The sequence below is a fragment of the Prunus avium genome, chromosome 2 (assembly GCF_965620075.1).
Source record: "Prunus avium chromosome 2, drPruAviu1.hap1.1, whole genome shotgun sequence".
Lineage (NCBI taxonomy): Eukaryota > Viridiplantae > Streptophyta > Magnoliopsida > Rosales > Rosaceae > Prunus > Prunus avium.
In genome coordinates this window covers 39,465,729-39,490,056 of record NC_142285.1, presented here as the reverse complement: position 1 = coordinate 39,490,056, position 24,328 = coordinate 39,465,729, and the positions used below count along the sequence as shown (strand labels likewise).

The 24,328-nt window shown below is 37.6% G+C and overlaps 4 protein-coding genes across 8 annotated transcripts; 1 reads left to right on the top strand and 3 right to left on the bottom strand.

Moving 5' to 3' along the window:
• Positions 1-274: 274 nt before the first annotated feature.
• Positions 275-5,297, bottom strand: BPM3 (BTB/POZ/MATH-domains containing protein). 2 transcript variants are annotated; one of them, XR_002526708.2, is made up of 5 exons: positions 4,595-5,297; positions 2,887-3,235; positions 1,470-1,746; positions 1,206-1,308; positions 642-782 (listed from the first exon to the last, which is right to left on the bottom strand). XR_002526708.2 is itself a non-coding variant. In XM_021958089.2 (4 exons), the coding sequence occupies exons 1-4, from the start codon at positions 5,020-5,022 to the stop codon at positions 559-561; spliced, it is 1,278 nt and encodes a 425-aa protein (XP_021813781.1). In that variant the 5' UTR covers positions 5,023-5,297; the 3' UTR covers positions 275-558. The 2 variants fall into 2 exon arrangements, 1 of the variants encoding a protein (XP_021813781.1); XM_021958089.2 differs by lacking the exon at positions 1,206-1,308 and having other exon boundaries at positions 275-782.
• A 1,311-nt stretch (positions 5,298-6,608) lies between these two features.
• LOC110756656 (S-adenosyl-L-methionine-dependent methyltransferases superfamily protein) lies at positions 6,609-11,439 on the top strand. Its single transcript, XM_021958105.2, has 9 exons — positions 6,609-7,433; positions 7,536-7,685; positions 7,804-8,074; positions 8,174-8,284; positions 8,791-8,950; positions 9,550-9,807; positions 9,902-10,024; positions 10,103-10,180; positions 10,806-11,439. Exons 1-9 carry the CDS (start codon positions 6,801-6,803, stop codon positions 11,011-11,013), a joined length of 1,992 nt encoding a protein of 663 aa, XP_021813797.1. The 5' UTR covers positions 6,609-6,800; the 3' UTR covers positions 11,014-11,439.
• Positions 11,440-11,593: 154 nt separating this feature from the next.
• Positions 11,594-16,921, bottom strand: HESO1 (Nucleotidyltransferase family protein). Of its 4 annotated transcripts, none has more exons than XM_021958193.2 (10): positions 16,745-16,921; positions 16,521-16,630; positions 15,797-15,942; positions 15,046-15,210; positions 14,277-14,455; positions 14,102-14,197; positions 13,558-13,627; positions 12,714-12,844; positions 12,480-12,590; positions 11,594-12,349 (listed from the first exon to the last, which is right to left on the bottom strand). In XM_021958193.2, exons 3-10 carry the CDS (start codon positions 15,933-15,935, stop codon positions 11,795-11,797), a joined length of 1,446 nt encoding a protein of 481 aa, XP_021813885.1. In that variant the 5' UTR covers positions 15,936-15,942; positions 16,521-16,630; positions 16,745-16,921; the 3' UTR covers positions 11,594-11,794. The 4 variants fall into 4 exon arrangements, with proteins under 4 accessions (XP_021813885.1, XP_088105656.1, XP_021813884.1 ...); XM_088249530.1 differs by having other exon boundaries at positions 15,797-15,939; XM_021958192.2 differs by lacking the exon at positions 16,521-16,630.
• A 3,331-nt stretch (positions 16,922-20,252) lies between these two features.
• On the bottom strand, positions 20,253-22,372 carry LOC110756646 (protein phosphatase 2C 37). The gene is made up of 3 exons (XM_021958088.2): positions 21,668-22,372; positions 21,248-21,562; positions 20,253-21,008 (listed from the first exon to the last, which is right to left on the bottom strand). Exons 1-3 carry the CDS (start codon positions 22,199-22,201, stop codon positions 20,577-20,579), a joined length of 1,281 nt encoding a protein of 426 aa, XP_021813780.2. The 5' UTR covers positions 22,202-22,372; the 3' UTR covers positions 20,253-20,576.
• Positions 22,373-24,328: the final 1,956 nt, after the last annotated feature.

Below are 24,328 nucleotides of genomic sequence, written 5' to 3'. Positions count from 1 at the left end.
GAAGAAAAAATTTACGGAAATAAATATAATATTGAATTCATTTTCAACAAGTAAAGCCACCTTAGTTCCCTATCCTATCAAAACTGTGCACAATAACAAAGAATTTCCACTTAAAATAACCAAGGATAACAACTCTCAGTAAACCAAAGATCTTACATGGGGTGTTAGCGATGACCTTATCAGACAAGGAACGTGGAATTGTTTGTTATTTCAACAAAATGTAGAACAAAAATTGAATAAAAGAAAGATAACTTCAACACTCAGACCCAAGATATTTAGAGCCATTTCTGTAATAATATAATTCCATTCAAAATGACAGTCTACCTACAAATTCTACATGAAGCACAATGTAACACATTCAAATCTCAGTTCACTTCCAAAAGAGCCCCCCCACCAAACCTGATATAACAAAGGAAATGACATCGAAACTTTATACAAGGAGTGTCCAACACAATGGGAAATGATAAGTGACTATTATCCGCATGCCATTCATAGCTACCGTTTTGTTCCTAAGACCACTCCTTTCAGGTTTGTGGCGCCTAAAGGTAACTACATACACTAATACCGCCGCCTCACACGCCTTCCATTGGGATTTGCTGATTCTGCTACAGCCCCGCCACCATCTGCTGGCAAGTCTAGCCCATATATGCTGCTGCCACTCCTCTTCCTACTTGACAGAAGACTTGAACTCTCATCCACTGCTGCAAATGTCTCTAGCAACTCCAGCAACATTGAGGGGCAGCTCTCTTCTAGATGCTTGTACCCATCTGATTGCATCACAGCTGCAAAACACACGAGGATTCATTGGGTCAAATATCCAATTTTACACCACAAAGAACCACGAAATGAAAACAGTTGCATGCAAAGTAAATGAGGAAGAATTCCTTTACGGAAGGATGAGATAAATGTATAACTTCACAGCAGCAGTGGATGTGGAAAATACAAGCTTTGAGAATGAACACATGAAAATTAGTATATGACCAGAGGTAGTAACATAAATTCATGTTGCCATAAAAAAATTTGTCCATATTCATATCCCATGCATCACTAAGAAAAGTTAAACCAAAAAGTCCAGTAAAATAACCACCATTCAACGACGGGGCAATGAGCAACTAATGTGAAATTAATATAAGTTCATCTTTCTAGGAACTGAGAGCTGTTGAGACCATTCAAATATGGTAGTTATTATTAACCAACCAATATACCATTCTCAAAATGCTGCCCCTCGATCAGCCAGATATCAAGGTGTCACCATAGGCTGACCCAGATGTAATATCATAAATTTTAAGGAACATCCTTATTGACTTCCTGAAACCATAGACAATCATAAGGACAACTGCAGCATGTTTGATGAGCCAGGCATGCATGATAAGGCAACAAGGATTATTTGAGACTACTTAGAAGGAGAAAAAAGCAAAATTGATACAACCTGAAACTGTGCACCAACAGAATCTATGCAAAACACCCACCTCCTAAGTTTGCAGGATTTGCTGCAAATTTTAAGCACACAGCCTTGAGCTGCGGACAGTGATGTTGTTCAGCAAGAGCAAGTGTGGTCGCAACTGTTTCAGTAGTGATTTCTTCACATAACTTTGATTCACACAATACTTTCAGTCGTTCTAGATTATACAGGTCCGCAGCAGCCAAAAGATGCTGCACCATGACAGTGAATGTGCACAATGGTGATGAGCCCATAACTTCGTGTACATTAGGAAGTTTGTCCGTGTAAATAAACAGAAGCATTGCCTGGGAAAAAAGGGATAAAATCCCCATTAAAGTCATGAAACAGGCTTAAAATAGCAGAATACACAAACTAAGCATATGGATTGCAATTTGCAGAAACACTCATTTATCACTGTAAATTTATTGGCCACAGGACAGAAAACAAACTTCTACTCTGAACCTCAACTAACACAACATAGACAAATGGAGCAGCATAATATTAAAGGTTACAGGTAACTGGAACGAGCTCAAACTAGTTCACAATCAGAGCATCACTTCTATGCAATCAGCTCCCGTAAATACCCTTAATTATGTGTCCAATCCGAATGCAGACAGACCATAGGCTACTTTAAATTCATATTTGATTATAATTGATAATCGACCACATCAACAATAATCACCAGAAACCTTAACCGAGCAAATGAAAGCCCCAGACAAACAGACACAGAAAAGAACCATTGGATTTTCATAGATACACAACTTGCACAAACTTCAATCTGTGTGATGCACAGAAACTTAAGATAACTCTTATACTAAAGATGCATTATCTCATTTATGAGAACTTAACGACTTTAAATAGAAAATTTGGGTTCTGAAACATTACTACATTGCACGAGGACATCTTTAAAATTTTGGAGTTTCACAGCTACGCGCAAGGTAACATGATAACAAGGTAAGAAAATTAATTATTTTGTTTAGAGTGTTAGAAAATTGTACAATGGTGATCAATGTAGAACAACATAGACCAAAAATCTGGACATAGGTAAAACATAAGAAAACTTAGACCCCACCTTCCCCTGGAAGTGTTTACTTTTCCATTTCCTATTTATATTTAGGCTTCAAATTCTACATTATATGAGAACTTTTGCTTATTATCATTAGTACTTTGTCTTGAAAGCACACAATGCTAACCAGATAAAATTAGCATCTGCCAGCCAATTTTACTATCCCAAGATTTCTTATTTTTTCATTTCATAACTGAATTCATAAAGAGGCAATGCTGAATTTGTTCTACTACTAATACAAGTGTAAAAAGTGAATTTCAATTATACCATGGAGAGACTTATAAGTGCAGAAGTCTTGATGCATGTATCATGCAATATATATTCTTTTCTCTTATTTAAGATGGTCATAAGTGGAAGCAAGAAGATCATGAAGCCTTACCTTGAAGATAAAGGGCTCAACATCCTTCACAACTACTTTATCTATGCTACAATCCCCGACAAGTCCAAAAAACTGTGCTCTAAATACAGGAGAACGGGCAGCAAGTATCAACTTGTGAGCTTTAAACAGTTCATCGCCAACCTGAAAAACTATGTCACAACCAGCTTCAGAGTCTAGAAAGTCCTTAAGATCTCGACCCATGTCTGATGATGGTACAGTAATTGAAAATTGTTTTGGTCGCTCAAGGCGAGTTCTGACAACTCCAACAGTGCAGTTCAATACAAGGCAATCATCCCTTAGAAACTCAGAAGTTTCGAGGGCTGATCTTTTGAAAAATCTCTTGTAACCCCTGAAATGTACCCAGAAGTAAAATATGATGATGGACACAGTGCAAAAGCTTCCAACTTGAAAAAGCTCCCAATACATGAAAATAAATAAGCTTATCCAAAAATTAGGAAATAGGTTACAGAGACTGCAGCCAATCTATAAAGAAATCTGATAAACTTATTAAATGCAACATGACATGCAAACCTAATTGTTCTATTGTAATTAAACCAACCAAATACTAGTTCTTTTTTATTATATCAGTGTTACCATATACATGCATGTAAATATGTGATGCCCTATGATCATAATTTTTCACATTAAAATGGTACGACCCCAATACTTAACACAACACACCAAAAAAGCACTCCATGATCACACCTAGGCAACCAAAATAGAGGGAGAGGGGAGAGAGGGACATCTTCAACATTTGAATATCTAAATGTAGGTTTGGTTGTTAGTTATTTCTCCAATATTTATCTTCGCCTTTTCAAGTTTTCCATTCATAAGCCAATGATATCCCTATATAAATAAGCTCCACAGCAAAGCACAACATTACTTTAAGTTATATAAGTAAACATAGAAAATGAGATGTTAGATTTTAAAAATAATAATCTTTTATATGATCAGTATTCTCCAGACAGAAGGAGTCTTACAATCATCATCATCTCTTCGTAATGATGTACATTTTTAGGGAGATAAAATCCTAACTTAAATCAGTTTTTGTTCTTTTGCTGAGTTAATTTTCTAAGTGGTTTATTGGATTAATATTTAATTCATATTATGTTTTACTAATTATGAATGTGAAAGAAAACTGATGTAGAATGGTTCATCTCAAGATTTGCATGGAAATTCAAATTGAAGATCAGTCTAAACATTGATATAATTGAAAAAAGTATATCAATTTAAAAAAATTTGTTTATTTTTATGTATAATACATATGTTTTTTCTTTTTATTCAAAGCGAGTCTAAGCCTGGAGATATGTCGACCTATGTTCCAGAAGTGCTCTAACCTTTAAGCCATAAGCCCCTAAAATATGTTTACATGTGTGCGTTTTTGTATATGTAATATATACTAAGTACTCAGCACTCCATAATTCACTAGCAAATCACATATTGGAACATGGATATCAGGAAGATCCACAATCAACCAATATAACAATTAGCAAGCCAATGTAGCGTGCAAGACATAATTGGGCACAGACACACACTAAGAAAACACAATTACCAAATTGCTTACCAAGCTGCTAAATCAACATTCCACCACAACTTACCACCTTAAAACCGATCCCTAACCCAAAATTCACCAAAAAGGTACTCAATTTAATAATCAAAATCGAAACTTAAGGCACCGAAACCCACCAATTAACCCAGAAACACATACCACATGCTGCCTCTGTACTTCAACGTGTACGGCCCGCTCTCGAGCGCGCGATCAAAGTGACTATGCACCTTGTCCTTCCCACTCTTGGTCTGGTCCACCAAAGTCAGCTCGAACAAAGCCCTCACATCCGTACCCTCACTGACCAAAGCAATGAAAACGGAGACGTACGTGGAACTATCCTCAGGGTTTTTGCCGTCGGGGTAGAAGTAAATTGCCCAATCGTAGCCACCCACCGTAAACGTGTCGCTCATTATGTACTTTCCGGCACCCATCCCTTTGGCCAAAGAATACCCCTTTATCGTGAACCGGTGAGACCCATTGACAGTCTCGCTGATCGATCTCGAACACGACTCCTGGTCGACCCCAGGCTTCGAATTCGACATGGCTTCACCCAATTGAGCCCCTCTGGACGATTTGTGATTCGGCATCGGCCAGTTCAAGCGGAACCCTAAAAAGCCAAGCGGTCGAGGCGTGGCCGCGGCATGGCATGCAAATTGTGTAGATTGGTAGGAGAAATGGACGAATTAAAACCCTAATTTTGGGTTTTGAGTGGTGAATTGTAAGGGAAGATGATACTTTTGCCGGAGAGATAAAGATTCGAGAAGACTGTGAGGGGAGGCCGGAGAGGGTTTGTGGTGTTTTTTTTGGGGTTAGGACTCGTTAAGAGTTAGGCGGGTCCTTTCGCTTTGGACAAGTGGGTTGGCACTCAAGTTTATAGTGCTCCCATTTGGTTGACGTGTACGTCTGGCTTCTATTTGGATTTTCAACTTCATGACGTGGAAAATAAATAGTTTTGATGACTCTTGTATAAAAATGTAAATTTTTTTTACACCCACAAAATATCATTAAACCTCACGCTTTACTCTCACTTTACCCCTTCATCTAACTTACTCACTCCTACCTCACTCATTTTTCCTGTAATCCTAATTCATATATGACATAAATATACTTAAATTGACTGGAATAAATACAATGCAGGAATAATTAGTCGTGTTTCTGATAATTCTAATGAAGAAAAAGTAAGATTTTGAATAAAATATTTCGATTTTAATGTTGATAATTTATGAATTTGCGACACGTGAGTCGCACAACTCATAAAGCTGCGATTATAGAAAATTACACATCATCAAGTTATGTCGTTACAATTCACAAATAATTCATAAATATTTGATTATTTTTAAAAAAAATTGCACATGGTCGATACCAACCCTTTTCGAAGCCAAAAATCAAAATAAAATGGTCCAAAAACTTACAAAATCATCATAGATGAAGATTAGCTCATCATTTGTCATCTTCTTCTAAATTTCAATGTAGATAACAGAAAGGAAAATAGTTTGAGTAAGTGGGAAAATTAGAGATATCTTTCGAAGATTATTAATTTGTTTTGGGTGTTCAACTAATTAAGGAAATATAAGTAGGTGTCTAAATAAACAAGAGTGTCGAGAGACAAAAATGGGGTGTAAGCATAATTTATCTTTTATTAATTTGGTTAGCAACCTAATTACATGAAATTAGGCCCAAGTCTCTTCATTTACATGTATTATAGACAAAAATCATCCTACAAACCAACACACGTTTTACAAACACATAAATTACGAAGATTTAGAGTGTCAAAGGCTGAACTCTTGCAGAGTTTAATTGGGCAACATACATTGATGTGACTCGCAAGTGTGCTTCATTATTAATATAAGAAAATTAAAAACACTCTTGAAATTAATAAAATTAAAAATCGAACTATGAAGGGCCAGTTCACCATAATTTTTCAAACTGATTATATTTTTGTGTGAAAAAAAGGAAGAAAATCAAAACAAATAGTGTAAATTGGTGTGGATTATTTGTTTAAATTTTAAAATTATATGAACCAAAGTTTTATATATGCAAAATTATATAAAAGGAAAATAAAAAATTAATATGTTTTACATTTTTGTTTGGATTTTTAGCGCAACCTTACATGGAAAATTAGCGCCAACGTGTAACCATCTCTCACTCCCTCCACTAAATATTTTAATATTCAGTCCGTCGGTGACCTTGACATTAGCAGGCAGTCAATCGTCTCTCTCTCTTGCTTATCTCTCTCTCAGCAACAACACTCGACCTCAGATCCTCTCACTCTCTCACTCCCCGGCACCCCCATTCCGGTCCCTCCTCCTCGACCCATCAAAACGCATTGTTTCGTTCTTCATTTCCAGTTTCGCTGAATTAAAGCATGACAATCTTAAACAATGGCGATTGGTTGAGAATCCCATTGATCCTGAAAGTCTTTGGCTTTGCTATGGTCTCAATCACCTTCTTCTACCTCGGCAAGCACTGGTCCGATGGGTCCCAGCAGCTCCTCTTCTTCACCACAACGCGTCGAGCCCCTTCCACCGTCTCCCTCTCACCCAATCAAAATAAGCCTTTCAATCTCTCCTCCCTCATCCCCCAAGCCCAAGCCCCACCGCCATCGCCTCCTTCCCTGCCGCCGCCGCCTCCGCCCGATGTGATTCAGAGATTCGGAATCGTCGACGAGAATGGCACCATGTCTGACGAGTTCGAGGTCGGGGATTTCGATCCCGATGAGGTGGTGGAGAATTGGGGGAGTGGGAACGGGTCGGTGGCTGAGAGCGAAGCGAGTGGCACCGGTAAGATTAGTGTTAAGAGGTTCGAGCTCTGCCCGAAGAGTATGAGCGAGTACATACCGTGTTTGGATAATGTGGACGCCATTAAGAGGCTCAAATCGACTAAGAATGGCGAGAGATTCGAGCGGCATTGTCCAGAGCCCGCTCGGGGCTTGAATTGCTTGGTTCCGCCGCCCAAGAATTACAAGAGCCCAATTCCATGGCCTAAAAGCCGCGACGAGGTATTTGCTTCATTTATGAAGTTAATAGTTTTTTCTACCTGTGTTTACTTGTATTATTAAAGCGTTTATCTTTCGGACTTTGTTAATGAAATTGGCTTGCAGGTTTGGTTCAACAATGTACCTCATACTCGTCTAGTCGAAGATAAAGGGGGTCAGAACTGGATTACACGACAGAAGAACAAGTTTAAGTTTCCTGGAGGTGGTACACAGTTTATACATGGAGCAAATGAATACTTGGATCATATTTCTAAGGTTAAAGTTGTTTACAATTCAATGTAATGGGAAATGTGAAGTGGGTAGTTTGAGTATTTGGGTTATTGCTGTATCTTGTTTCTCTGATAATCTGATGGTCAAAGCCTTCATCGCGCAGGTGGTCACTGACATCACCTTTGGTCAACATATCCGAGTTGTTTTGGATGTTGGATGTGGTGTTGCAAGTTTTGGTGCGTATCTGCTGTCGCGAAATGTAGTTACCATGTCAATTGCACCTAAGGACGTCCATGAGAACCAGATTCAATTTGCTCTTGAGCGCGGGGTGCCTGCAATGATAGCAGCATTTGCAACTCACCGTTTGTTGTACCCAAGCCAGGCATTTGACTTGATACATTGCTCACGATGCAGGATTAATTGGACTCGTGATGGTATGCAAAACTTATATTGGACTTTTTGTTTTCTAGTGACGGTTACTGTATCTTCTGATTGTAGTTTTATATACCCTCTTTTACTTTTTTGTGTTGAAGATGGGATATTGCTGCTCGAGGTTAATAGGATGCTCAGGGCAGGTGGATACTTTGTTTGGGCAGCACAGCCAGTTTATAAGCATGAAGAAGTTCTAGAGGAGCAGTGGCAAGGTATTACTGCAAAACATTCTTTTGGTGAAATTGAAAATTTGTATATTGATTGCTAGTTTTTTTTTTTTTTTGGGTCTGAATATTGATTGCTAGTTAGTGTTTGAAAGTTCTGCAGTCTTTGGATTACCATTTTCTGACTTAAGATGAATTGAAACTTATAATTTCTTTTTGGCTGGGAATCCCAGATATTTAACTTTAATTGTTCCTTGAAGACCTATATTCACTGACAAACCAGAAAAACAACTTATTTTGTGCTTATGAAAATTTCTTGTCTAGCTTTCCTTTAGGGAGCCTGTATGACTGCGTTTCCAGTTTTGAGAAAGTGAATAATTGATAAGAGAAGTGTGAGCAACGGTGTTATAACGTCATGTATGCTAACTTTTTATTTGCTGGCATCACTGGTTTAATGGAGGCCACCTGCTGTCTGTCTGTGAACATGTTGGATTAGTAATCATATCTGGACCTGGGAAACAATAAAATTTGTTTTTTCATTTTTCCTTCTGCAGAAATGCTTAACCTCACCACACGCCTTTGCTGGGAGTTTGTGAAGAAGGATGGCTATATTGCAATATGGCAAAAGCCTTTAAACAACAGCTGCTATCTAAATCGGGACCCAGGAACCAAACCTCCATTGTGTGATCCAAGTGATGACCCAGACAAAGTTTGGTATATCTATGATTCTTGTCTCTCTCCCACTCCCTTCTTTGAATAATGATTTAATAATTTTATTCAAGTAAAATATTTTATTATCCAAGTCAGGTATCTAGAGTTTTCGTATTCATCAACATTAATCAAATGCATACACCAGCTGTTTTTCCCTCACCAATTTTCATTGCAACAAGGCTATGCATGTTTTTGTTTGGAGATATTACTTTGGAATAAACCTTCAATAAACCTTCAAGGAACGCTTTGAAAATGTTGGACTCTTTTTCTTTGGTTCTGACATGTAGACCATTTCTCTGAAGTTCTAATTTCACAGTTTAAGTTTATTTGTGCTGATAACTCTACCATATTTATGCATGTTTTTGTTTGGAGTTATTACTTTGGAATAAACCTTCAATAAACCTTCAAGGAACGCTTTGAAAATGTTGGACTCTTTTTCGTTGGTTCTGACATGTAGACCATTTCTCTGAAGTTCTAATTTCACAGTTTAAGTTTATTTGTGCTGATAACTCTACCATATTATTTCACAAGAGCTTCACATGTGGATGTAATTGATTTGCTTCTAATTCTTGTGAGGGTTTCTTCTTTGTGTGGTGGTTCAGGTATGTTGATCTGAAGGCATGCATCACAAGACTCCCTGAAAATGGTTATGGAGCAAATGTCACAAAATGGCCAGACCGTTTGCAAACTCCCCCTGATAGGCTTCAGAGCATACAATTTGATGCCTATATATCCAGAAAAGAGCTCTTCAGGGCAGAATCTAGATATTGGCATGAAATAATTGAAAGTTATGTTCGTGTTTTTCATTGGAAGAAGATTAGATTAAGAAATGCAATGGACATGAGAGCTGGCTTTGGAGGGTATCATATTTATCTTGTGTTCTAGCGGCCTTCTATTTTTTGTTTTTTAAACAAAGGTTTTCTCATTGCTTATTGTCTCTTAATTGGTTGGCAGATTTGCAGCTGCACTAATTGAACAAAATTTGAACACTTGGGTTATGAATGTGGTTCCTGTTAGCGGCCCCAACACCTTACCAGTTATATATGACCGTGGACTTATTGGAGTTATGCATGACTGGTACATTACCAACTGTTTTTCTTTGTCTAAACAAGTTCCATGAATTTAAAAGTTACTTATTCGAATTATTTGTATCAGGTGTGAACCATTTGATACATACCCACGAACGTATGATTTATTGCATGCAGCTGGCCTCTTCTCTATTGAGAAAAAAAGGTTAGCCGTCTCTGTCTCTCTCTCCCTTCTCTTTCCTATCTCTTTCCCTCCAAGTAGAAAATTTTAATTTTTTCTTTAAGTCTAATATATTATTGTTTCCCATTACTATCTTCTCCTTTTGTGCTTTAGATGGAACCGAACAAGCATAGTTGCTGCAATGAGAGGGGTTTACATTTTACTGAGAACTAATATTCAAAGTAGAACTAGTTATGCAGTTAATCTGAAACAAAGCTCTTTTAGAAAAAGTAGAAGTTCATTAGTAAATTAGGAAATGTAACTACCTGCCCTTATAGCATGGTAAAGCCTCTCTCTTTATTAATTGGGGGAGGCCTTTGGATTTAACTTTTAATGGAGTTGTTAATCTAACGGTTGGGAAAGTGGAAAGGCTATATCTTGTTGAATAGTTAACCATTTTGACTGGAAAGAGAAAGGAATGCATTGGTCGGGATCGTATTACATACATTCTCCCTTCTTGTTCTATCGGCTATTCACACCATGTGCACTTGGTCATGGGGCAGGGGTGAGACTGATTGTTTTGTGGGTGGTGGGTTGTTTGGTAAAGTGGTGGTTTTATATTTTATTTTCTTCTTTTAAACCCTGATTTTGATTCATATCATTATAACAGATGCAATATCTCGACAATCATGCTGGAGATGGACCGAATGCTAAGACCAGGTGGACGTGTATACATACGTGACTCTCTTTCTGTCATGGATGAACTTCAAGCGATCGGAAACGCCATGGGTTGGCACATCAATTTGCGAGACACATCTGAGGGGCCTCATGCAAGTTATAGACTCATTGTTGCTGAAAAACGCCTCTTGACAAGTTGAAGCATTGGAAGACTGGATTGTGTTTTACGGCTCATCTTCCGAAAGGCAAAATGACTAACACCAGCATCATTTAAGATGCCATGAGCAGAACTTGCTCGGTACAAGTGTAACGAGAGAGAAAATTCTTTTGATTGTGTGTAGTGGGTTGGGTAGGGCAAACCTCAGATCAGTGTCAAAACTCAATCTGAATATTGAGGATTCTGAGTTGGTACTTGACACTACTATAGAGAATCCCCCTACCTGCTTTCCTTGTGAAAAAAAATATCAGAGTGCGAGTAAGTTTAGATTATGTTTTACACAAGAATTTCAATTTTTTGTTTTTTAAATTATTTATGTATGCTGTACATAATGGGCATATCAATATCCATTCTGATTTATCATTGTTTATTATTTACATGGTTCTATTCAATTATGATCCGTTCTTTCCATCGAGTCATTAATAATTTCTTGAATATACACTTGAAATAATTGATCTCTTTGGTGAAAATGAACATATCAGTTTATGAAAGGGTAAAATTCATAAGTATGTAATTTGTTAGGTTAATGCTGGTAAGAGTCATTTCTAAATGGCATCTTGAGAGAGATCAAAGAAACTCATAAAAGCCCTATATTTAATAATTATCATTTTTCAGGATTTGGGGGAAGCCAACGGTCAATAACAAAGAATCGATCACCTTGCATACTTGAAAGGTTTCTGGAAGGGCATCAATCCAATTGAACTACATTTTCTTACTTTTCAATCACAAACCAGGCAATGAAAATTTGAATGCAGAAACACAAATCACACTTGTCTATCAGATCTTGGTCTCCACATTTGCTGCCGTTGATCTTCGTATGTCTGCAGAAGAGGTTTTTTAAAGGTTGCCCTGTTGGGATGGCTTTTTGGCTTCCTAGTCTGAAATTGAGGTTGCACTTGTGAGGGGCCTTTTGGCTTCACCGTCTGAAATTGAGGTTGAACTTCTGAGGGGCCTTTTGGCTTCACCGTCTGATATTGAGATTGCACTTGTGAGGGTGAGTGCACCTGCCTGTGCACCAGAGGATGAGTTGGTTGTCGGGGGCCATTGTTGTTGCTTGGGGTTTGTGAATGTAAACCCTCAGCCCTGAAACGTTGTGGATGAGTTGGTTGGCGGCGCTCAGAATTGTATACCGGACTCCTGACAGGTGTTCTTACCATGAAGCTTAACGTTTGAGGTCGGACTAGGGTGGCAAGAAGCGAACTCTGATTGGGTGAGATGAGCATATGGTGGCTCATCTCAAATGTTTCTGACATCCTTGTCAATTCCCTCTTGCTAACAGCCCTCGCAGAATTTTCCGGCTGCTCAAAAGGATCTTCAATCTACCCATGCACCAATTCCAGTAACAAAATCAGTAGTGGTAACAGTAATAAATATCATCATTTCTGAAGAAACAGAGAGAGCATCAGCAAAAAAATTATGAGAAGTATGAAGAGAGAGAGATGGAATTACAAATAGGGCATAAGTTTGGGGCAACCATCTCATATTGCTTTTTATGGCTTGCCACTGTCCAGTATAAGTGCAAATTCCTAATTCTGAAGCCTTCAAACTGATGTCAGAAAACTGCAAAATTTATAAAATGACCATCATCAAATTGAATGTTTGATCTCAAATTCATGATTATAACAATCTCTGGTTAAAAACATTAGAAAATACAATTCAAGGTATTTATGAAGGTAATAATACCTTCCCAAGGAATGAAATGAAAAGCTCAGACAAAGAACTTCTGTTTTCTGCCCTCAAATTGTATGATTGTAACCTTCTTATGTTAGCAGCACATGTCTCTTCAATATGTCTCTCTGTATCAGCCCTCAAGCCTGCACGTAGCATAGCACAATCAGATATTTGTTGTCCAAATTAGTCAACTGATTGAGGATCAACAAATTATTTTTCAGATATATTTTAGGTATAGAACAAATTCTTTTTAGAAGCATTATGGAAGTGTTTTTCCTACACGTAAACAACACTTGGTTTAAAATCAGAGAGAGATAGAGAACAGTTGACTCACTGCAATATCCAGAACATATCTACTTAAAAAACAAATCCTATTCAGTGATTTCACTTCTTGCTAACCATATGGACCAATTATCAATGCGCACTATCACTCAAGCCACCCCTACTCAAGTATAAAAAGATCTGGCTCAGTGCAAAGCCCTTTAGGATATATAAATTAAGATATTAAATTTATAATCTGGGTCCTCAACAACTAAGAATTTTTATTCTCCAAGTCTTCAAGAAAGGATATTGTTTTTTTTTTTTTTTGGATCTGAAGAAAGGCTATTGTTTTGCTTTGCTGCATAGGAGATCTATCTGAAACTTCATTACTTCAAAAAACTAACCAGTACTGCAACTATGAATCCGAAGGGTGAAAGACATACTGTAGCATGATCCCTTTCAGGAACTGTTGTAATAAACACAACCTTCCTTCAGGGTCTATTAGAGCAACTTTTATTCAAACTTCCACAATTAGATATAATGAGTGGCCAATTAGTAAAGAAAATGAGGTCACCTATTGAAAGGTGAAAAGTACCTTTAAGATCATCAATGAGATTTCCTGGATAAATATCTTTAAGGGGTGGAAAAATTGCAGGTGCACATGTCTGATAGAGAAAATTAAATGAGAAGTATTAAATTAAAATTAGGAACATATGTTGCAGAGAACTGAATCATATATATTGTTAGCTAATGGAAGCAACAACAGAAGATTGAAGCAAGTAAAACATTAACCACACACAACAAAATGCTTGGACAAGAGTATATTCAGCCTTTAATCAACAAGACAACACAAATCCAGAAAATCCCTACGCAAGTGATTGACTGATTGTCAAGCTCCTCAAACCTTGACCCACCAACACAACCAAAATGAAGAACTAGACAGTATAAATCTGGTGGTGTAGCGTACTATGAAGAAAGCCCAAAAAGGTCACAGAATTTAATACTAATCTACTTCCAGCAAACTAGGTTGATATCAATCATCTTAGATTATGCTAAAGTGCAGCTGAAATAGTCAAAAGAATCCCCTCACAATTCAACCTACTTTTCAGTCAACACCAGAAATGAAGATTTAAGATTACCTGAAAATGGAAGACCACAAGCAAAGTGAGAGAGAACGAATTGAAAGTCCCAAATTTTGGATTATTTATGTTGTGTGTTTTTGCCCATTCCTTTACCTACAAAAGCTAGAAGAATATATCAGATACAAACACTTTTCATTTGGAAAGTAAATTCTAATCTACAATAACAATGTACCAGTAAAACCAAATCGCGGAAGCGTGTATCTATCTCACTGATCAGGAACAAGAGTCTAGACTTCATTTGGCATTTCAGATTATCGATTGAGATATCGCAAGATACATTTTGGAGATTACTTTCAACCTTTAAAATGGGAACTCTTGCATTGGGGATTAATTGGTACCTCCTCCATCCACCTAAAAATGAATGTTCGTTAGAAATTAAGTTGGAGATGCTGTAATTAAACAAAATCAAACTCCCCAAATACACATATACACATATACACACATACAGAAGAACTCATTGTAGCTTTTTGTTAATCAGGAAACCTAATATATAATACAAAATTCGCAGATATGATGTATAAGTCTCTTAATGCCATTTCTATGTATTATTGTCACCAAATGAACCTGTGAATATCACACAGTTCAATGGCATGTTCAGTTTAATATGGTTGTTAATGATCACCCTATATGCTAAATAAGTTAAATACAATAGAAATATGCCACCGAAAGGTGAAGATAAAGAAAAACTGAAGGTCCCCAGTATGCACCATTTGCTTTGTACTTAGATAAGAGCACATAAATGAAAATTCAAGACCAACTAACATACTTTCTGCCACTACCATGAAGTAATTCTCAAGTGTGACAACTTTTTATTAATAGTAAACAAATGAAAAAACTGACGCATTAAGTTTCCTGATCTTCTCAACAATATATGGTAAGTACTGAGGCCTGGAAAAAAACAATAACATAAGCATTTAAGAAAGGGAAAACAACAAAGCTACCTTTCTGTCTCATAGCTCTCATAACTTCTCCTAGTAAACGTTGTTTCTGCTTTTTCCCATAAGGTGAAACAAATGAACCATTGGAAAACTCGATTGAAACATCCAAGTCTCCCCACCGTGTAAAGAGATCAGACACAAATGACCCAAATGGTTCCACAGTTGCACCTGTTTAGATGCCAATGTCATAAACCCACAGAGTTACTAAACTTTTGTTCAACAATGGGGAAAGTTATCTCCTTATTATTAGAAGACATGTACGACTAAATAAATAAAATGGCACAAAAATAAATTGTAGTATTACAGGCACCAAAAAATTTCCCAAATGAGGAGACACCAACGGATGTGGTGGATGGCATCGCAATATCCTAGTTGGTAGAAATAAATGTAATCCAAAATGGGACAAAATATTGGCAAATAAACATTGTGACATTAGTTAGTATCAAAAACTTAGAATTTGTGTTTGTATGCTTGTAATATTAAGTTATTAACGCAAATAATTCATTGAAGGTCAAGTGCACATCTCCTTTTGGGTCAATTAGGAACACAGAAGGAATAAAGTGAATCAGGTGTCTCTATATAACTCCTGATTGAATGGAGAGAGAGAGAAAGAGAGAGAATGGAATTTATAATGAATTAACTGATTCCTGAAGTTAAGAACAATAAAAAGCACTTTTGGTTAACACAAGTATAGGATGGATGCATAAATAAAAAAATAAAAAAAGTGGAACCATGAAATTGTAACAGAAATCACCTCTTAAACTTTCCACAGATTCAACAGCTCTTCGTAACTCATCAATGATTTGCAACCGTGTTGTCCAGTCCTCACGCAAGGGTTTGACAACACGTAGTATTTCCTTGAGAGTGTTCTCCAATGCACTTTGCGCACTCATTTCACTACTGATTAACATAAGAAAATGTCAAAACCTTAGTGCAAAATGGCTTCTAGCACTAACAATAAAAGCAGTAAATTCCCTGCAAGATTTGCTTCCACCCCTTTTCAGTCAGATGAATGTCATATCAAAAGCAAAATATAACATTCCATCAAACAAATCATAAACGCCCTTTCAAGACAACCAACATAATCTGAATTTCGAGATGTTGACAGCAATAAAAATTGTATAATCCATATATCATGCTGGAACTACAACACAGGTGCAGTTGTGGAACCATTTGGAATCATTACTGCATATCTTAAATTCGAACATAAAGGGCATTGATATATACATGCTTCAGCAAAGGATGCTAAATACTATTTACACTAAGCCTACACAGCCTTAAGTAGCCAATCAATGTACTTAAAACATATACATATTACTGAATACAAACAAAAATGTAGTTTCTGGGAAAGCATAAAATCCAATTGAAAAGTAATTAAAAAGCCCCCAACAAATAAATAAATAAAAATAATAAAAACAATCATCCCAATATCAAACTGTTGACTTATTATCGGAAACATCAACACTGAAAGTATTTACCCTCAAGATTGAAGAACGATTATGCAACCGTCTAAATCAACAGCAGCAATTGATTCCCAAGTTTTCTAGGGTTTTGAATACTGATCAGGCACGCATTGTCTTCTATTCTTCTATATTAGCATAAATCATGAAATTTTGTACAATAAATACAAATATATAGGCCGTGAGTTTAAGCTAAAAGTGTAGAAGTGGCCTGCTTTGCTTAGCGAGAAGGTTTTCGTTACCTTTTATTTTGTGCGACTTTTTTTTTCTTTTCGTGAGGGCTTCTGATTGGCAGGCGAGGCGGGAAAGATGAGGAGGTTAAAGCATGGTGGGTTTCGCTTTGGATCCGCTAAGTAGACTGTCGGTTCTGATAAATTTGGGAGTGGTGGGAAGATGAGAAATTGTAGACTGTAGAAAAAGAGGAGAAAAGTGACAGTAAAAACAAAAGCTTGGGAATTTACGGAAAACTTATTTATTTGTTTGTTTATGTGCGCGGGGCATAAAGTATTTTGGTCAAACTCTAACGAAAGTTGAATGAATTTTTGCATATAGTAGATTTGGTACATTTATAATTTACAGGATGAAGAATGCTATGGTCAATTGTGCACGGATGTATCACTAATTACTTACCGTTTTAATTCTTAGCCGTTGATGCATATGAGGCATATATAATTATGGTTTAAAATCACCCGTTAATATTGGGTAATTGACACATATCTCTAATTTTTATACTATTTGTGGTTGATGAATATAGCACCAAAAGTTAGGAGTGGGCATCAATTCCGCCCGAATCAATTAACTAGCATTAAACTGTTTTGATTTTGAGCTTTTGTAAACCGGTTTAAATCGAACCGAATTGTCTAGTTGTATATTTTATTTTATTTTACATTTGTAGTACTCTCATTAGATAATAATTACATAATGATATTGAATTTGAAGTTTGATGAAACTTTGAAGTGATTGATATTTGAATTGTATATACATAAGTTATTGAACTTTGAAATTTTAGAATGATTTGATACGCTATAAAATTAAAAAATATGTAGCAAGTTATGATATTTTTCTTTTTTCATTAGGCTAACAAAATTGAAAAAAAAAATGCAAAAGAAAACAAATTAGGCTTAGGCCCAAATCGAACCAAACCATCTTGAATCAATTCAGTTAGTTTTGGTTTCTCTTTTGACTTGTTTGACACAAATTATTTACACCAGTTATTTTTTTCCTTTGTTTTTGCCAGATAAACACTATTTCATTTACCCACGACATATTAGTTATGTACCTTTTAGCTAATTAGCTAAATATATCCCATTTACTAAATTAGGGTATTGATATTTCATTACATAGGTTCTTTAAATTGTAATAGACATTCCAATTTTATCTTCATACCAAATCTAATAGCTAATTTACTTAGGTTCCTTGTTCACTCTCAAATGCTGCCCAGTTATTCTTCAAGTTATTGAAATGCCAAGCAAAAAGAATAAGAAGAAAAAAGGTGCTCTTATAGTTTCAAACATTACATGTGAAATTTGATGAACCTCTGAAATGCTGTCTACAAATTAACATCCCCTTTAGAGAAAATTTTCATTAGGTGAGCAGAGAAATTCTAGCCGCTCTCTCCTTATGTGAGTTACAAAGAAAAACTCCACAGAGGGGAGAGGAGGAAGAATCGTCTTCACCGCTCCTCCCTTCCCCTCTCATCGCCTTTCTTTTTTTAGGTTAGTGAATAAGTCTATTGGGGCATTTTGAATAAGAAACCATTTGTAGTGATTTCTTATGAGCTTACTCATATTGAAGTTCTCCATCATCCCTTTCAGGTGTTCTCAAACAAATCATTTTCCCAAAACCCACTACCATATTTTTTTCCATGTATGTTACAGAGGCGGTGATGTGTGTGGCCGCAACGGCGCTTCTTCAGATGGTGATGGTAGGGTTCGTTTAGGCTCGTGGGTGGTTTTAGGGTTTATATTGGATATGTGGCCTTTGTTTGGGCTTATGGTTAATTATGGTGATGTGGGCTAGTAGTTTTAGTGCACTTTTGTCTGTTTTACTTTTGTTTTTATCATGTTACTTTTTTATACTATTAAGATTGGTACTTTAGATGTCGTGTTAATGTTTTTGATTGTATTGTTGAAGTTTATATTTGATATAAAAAATACATCCCTTTGGATAATAATCCACACGCCGCAGATTGAATTATTATACAAAAGAAAAATAAATAAAATTTTAATATTATAATAATTAGTACATGGTTTTGCCAAAACCAGCTTGAATATAAGTTTCCAAGTTATATCATCAATCTTCTGACTTTCCTTCCACCAATGACGTGGTCTTCAACTTTCTGCAGCAATAACATTATAATGGCATTATGGTTGAGTCAAATCCTTAAGGTGCGGAGATCTGATATGTGTTTGTTCTTCTATTTCCAACTTTTTATTTCATTGGTGCACCTCGTAATATAATATATATATATATATATGGTATATGTCCTCCCTTCAAAATAATAAGGTCAAAGATTCATGACAAAATTGTGATTCGTCTTACAAAATTAATATATAATACATTTATACTTTTCTCATTTAACATGTTACGTGCTAATCACGTGATCAGTTATTGCAATAGAATGCTTACATAAGAGTCGTATGAATGAACGTTTTCATTTTTCTTCTTCTCATTATATCATTTAACCAAAAAAGCAAAAAGAGGAAAAAGGTGAATGAGGTGGTCCATATCAATCAAACTCTAAATTGTGCAAACAACATGGCTATGCCTAGCCATCTCAAGAAATATCATGCCAACCATGGCCGACCATTGAGGGGCTTTTTTCTCTCTCTCTTTTTTATATCAAGAAAGTTGCACTAACATTTCATGCCATCCTCTCATTTCTTTCCATTTTATGATTTATGTGAATTGACAAAAAACTCATGTTACTCAATAAGCTTGAACCCCAGAAAAGAGGTTCTGTTAAAAGGGCAGAGAGACCCTTCTTCTTTTTTCCTTAATTTTGAGGGCACATTTGGGGTCCATGGCCATCAACATCAAGATCTAAATAGATCTAAGCCAGCTCAGAGATGTTGATGCCACAAGGCCAGCAACAAAGATCAAACGCTACGTGTCCGCATTCCATTGAGTGGGACGATGTGTGTGTGTGTGGCCCCACACATTGTTGTCGAGGAATAAAAATCGAGTGGTGGAACCCCCAAAATCTGCCCACTCGGGCCATGAAAAGAGCGCCTACATACCCTTTATCCAACTGCGGCCACTCAGCTGACGAAAGGGAACCTCAAATTTATCCTCCCACGGCGCCATAGGGTCCCGAAACAACCAAAGTCTTATCGCCATTGTAATCTTCAATGGACTCAAATATTCCCAGCACCAGCTTGAGAGCTTGAGAGCTTGAATACAACACAAGAATCTTAAGCATCAGACCTAATGCTTTACTCCTAATAAATTATAAATTATTTGAATAAGGAACTCTCGGTCCATGAATAATTACTCTCAATTACTTGAGCTAAAAATCTTTAGTTATCCATGTGTAGCACGTAAGGTTTAGTTTTTTGTATTTGCACGTCATATTTGTACACGTATTGAAGACTGTAAAATTTGCAGGTAAATAGCATGCCGTTTGGAATGGTGCAAGATTCAACTGCTTGTTTACTTTTTGCGCCTAATTCCAAAACCAAATGGAAACCATTCATTTAACCAAACTGATTGCATTCCGAACCAAGGGAACCGTGCAATTCAAGAAGGGAATGAGAAAAACTAATCTATTATACAATTATATTCACTATATAACTTCGTATAATATCACATTTTTGCAAACTTCTGCAGTAATGTGAAATTGTAAAACCTTTTAAAATAAAAATAAAAATCAAGAAAAAAGGCCCCAAACCACACCTTATTAAAAAAATAAAAATTTCCTCCAAACTTGTTAATTAATTAAGAGAAAATAAGAGCAGCCTACAACTAACAATTAACAATCGAAGGCCACTCTGGTAATTTCCCTCTTCCAATGACCGTTGGCTAGATTAGTATTATATCATCTTCATACTTCATGTAATTAAAACGACGCCGGATTTAGCACCTCCCGGGTCTTCTCAAATCCACCACGACAACGCTGACGTTGTCGCTGCTCTGCCTAGCCAAGGCCAACTTGGTCAACAAGATGGAGGCGTCCGAACACGCCTTGTCGGACCTCACTGCCGCGTCTCTTCCAGACGACTCCGAATGCGAAGTCGTCTTCTGCGCGCGCAAACACATGCGAACGACTCCGCACGCGGTGTCGTTTGATACCACGTCCCAGAGGCCGTCGCTCGCCAGAATCAGACACTCGTCCTCCGCCGACCGATCCATGATCGTCACCTCCGGTTCCGATATCACGTACGGTTTCAGATAGTTGTCGCCAATGGCTCTCGACATGGCTAAAACTCCCAGGACTCTCGCACCGTCCCAGTAGATGACCCGCCCGCCCGCGGCTTCGATCCGAACCAGCTCATCGGGTCGATCCGGCTGCAATAACAAAATAAAATAAGCGCACGTTAGCTAACGTGTGGTGCACGCGCAATCAATTAGCATATTTAGGCATCTGAGTCTTTGCCCCAGTGCTAATAAGTTGACGCGCCAAAAACAAAATTAATCATAGCGCTCCGGTTCAAATGAACTCGTGGTCTTGAGATTTAGATCTCAAACAAGTCGCGAAAATTCAATTTTTTTATTTCTCGGGAAAAGCGAGGGAACTCAAAGCTCACCTTATGATCGGAGGAAAGAGGGACGGCGACGCCGTTTCGGCAAAGCACGGCGCGGGAATCGCCACAATTAGAGACGATAATTTTCTCCGGAGTGACGACAGCAACGACCGCCGTAGATCCAACGGCGTCGCACTGCGGAGTCTGAAGCTCGCACCGGCAATTCGGGCCTTGAGCAACCAGGTTTCCTTCCTGGACCTCATCGTCCATCTTCGCGAAGCTTCGCTCCATCGCGCCCTTCCACTGTATGTACCCGCCTTCCGTTTCGAGCTCTTGCTTCACGATTTCATGCAACCGATCCTTGCACTTCAAGGCCACCTAAAGAAACCAAACAAAATAAGAAAAAAAAAATTAAAATCGGAAACAAAAAAGTGCGGGAGAATCGGTGAAGTATAGAATTCAGATTAGGATTGGTGGAATTACATGAGAGCAGCCATGGCCGTCGAAAACTCCATAGAAGTGGGCTCCATTAGAGTCTGGACCGTCGTTTTGGTAGAACGAAGGGTGAATCGAAACGGCGTCTTCCATGTCTCGTCTTCTCCCACAAACCGAAGTCATACCAAACCGAGGGCTCCCCTGCAGTGCCTGCACCTGCACCGCTTCGTTGTCCACACGCACAGATTTAGACTCCTGATGATCTCCACGTGTATTCACAGCATCAAAATCATCGTCGCCAAAACGCACGGTCGCGTTCAGCTTCGACCCTTCGCTTTCCGATTTCGATTTCGCTTCCGAGGAGCTTTCCACTGCGTTGTGTGGCACCGACGACGATGAACGGCACAGATCGATCTTCTGCCGCTTCCGGCTGTTCTCCACCGTCGACGGTTTCACGGCCATGTCAGCTATGTATTTAAGCGGTAGGAGCTCCAATCTCCTGCGCCTCGAATTCCTTGAGCTTGCTTCAATCGTAGTCGACGCCTCAGCTTCTCCGACAACACCGCAGCAAATTCCAGCCATTGAAATTCAAACAAAAACTCAATCAAACTACAACACAAATCACAACAAACTCTTCTTCTCTACTCCTGAGACCTGAGAGGAGAGGGAGGGAATGAGGCTACAGAAATATAAGGGATTTTGAGAATAATAGCGAGAGAGAAAATTTAGTGGGATCCCTTAAAATGCCTGTGCACCGAAGCTTTTTCTATACGAGAAAAAGAGCCACCTCACCACCCTCCACGCACACCCGCAACATTTTCACCTGGGGGCCACAACAGGCCTAATCACGGGCAGCTTGCCCGTCACCATCACGGGCAGGATCCGACATTGTACAGTTGGTATGACGTCGAACTACTGAATACAAAAGCCCCATCTCCACCGTCCATCTCATCTCTCTCTTCCTTATATTTCAACACGTGCTTTGCCTTTTCGACACGTATACGTGGCCTAATTTTGTGATGACACGGTAGGTGTAGGCTGTGTCCTTTTTCTGACACGCATGTGGTCCTTGAACGACCGACCCCTCTCGTCTTTTTAATATATTTTACTATCTAATTTTCTCTCTGTTTTATTTTTAATCACTGGGTTCGGAGTATTCTCCACGTGGCGGCATCGCAGAATACGATATTCGGGTCTGGTTGCCTCCCCCACACGCATTACTGCGAGTATAACAATACCACCCGCTTCCGGAAGCCTAGAAGGGAGGGGTCGTATCGTCGTCAATTTTGATTTTTGGAGCACCCCACGATGATCCAACACATTATTCCACCAAAAAAAATACATTTTGTTTTATTTTAATGATATTTAGTTAAAAATTATGAATTTTTTTTTTTATATTTCCTAATACGGTATTGCATGAATCCACTCTTAGCCTACATTTATCTTTAAGTTCGGAATTCATATAATACGAGTGGATCAATCTAAATATCATTTGGTCATTGATCATCATAGCTCTTGATTTAGAAAGTCGTACTTCTATTTAAATTTGCAATAGACCTTAATTTTGAATTTTCCTTGTTTTTCTAAGAAAATATTTACATCAAAATCTCTTTTTAGCTGCAAAAAAAAAAAAAAAAAAAGGTAAGGTGAAATGTAATTTCTTTTGGAATTTACATATCACACATATTTTTGTGTGGAGATTTTGCGTTGAATGACGCTTGTACGCATAATTTAAAGTTATTCACATTATTTTGGGTGCTTCATGGAAAACGTTGATTAAATAAATAAAATCTAAACACATGTGAGATCACGTTTCACAATTGAAATCGACTATTGCGTAATATATATGAAATTCAACAAGTATCAAGTGGCATGTGGAATCAAATATACTTGCTTATTTCTTCGAATTAGATACCCTTGAAACATTATCATGCTTCATTTAGCAAAATAATTACTTATTCACAAAAACTGTTCATCAAAATTTTACATTAAATAGTATAAATTTTAGTATATCTCATGTTAGTAAATGATATATATTAAATGAATCTTAATATGATTAGTTTCAAGTAAATAACACCTAATAATGAACGTAAAACACATTTACGAGAAAAAGAAGGATTGTAGTGCCCGTCTCAAAAACGTGAGGCAGCGTAGGGACCTAAAAGTAATATTATTCCAACAACAGGTGAGCAGGTGCCACGTATAAGGCGTGGGGGTGTGGGCTGTTAAGCAATGAGTTCCTTCATCCTAGTTCCCTGACCTACCCACTAGATGCATTGCCACGTAAGGGTCAATAACTCGGTCACTGTCCCTCTCTGTCTGACTAAAACTCAACTCAACCTCAACGCCCCTCTCTCTGACCACGGTTCACCTTACCCATAATGGTCACAGGTTAGGTCTCAATTCTCAAATTTTCAATTTCCTTCCGATGTCTTTTTTTAATACTTTTTTTAATACAAATCTAAAATCTTAGGTACTTGGTATTAACGACTTGAATTACAGGTTCATGATAATTTTTTATATATAATATATATGAACATATTTTTTCCATATGCAGACATCTCGATGTTATTATAGTGTGGATGCTATGTATTTTTCATTACCCCTTCTTATTTTTCTCACAGTTCACAATGACGTCAAAATTGTTGTTTGGTGCCATTAGTGTTTATGGTGAAGAACAAAAGAGAGGCTTTGGTACCATGAAGGAAG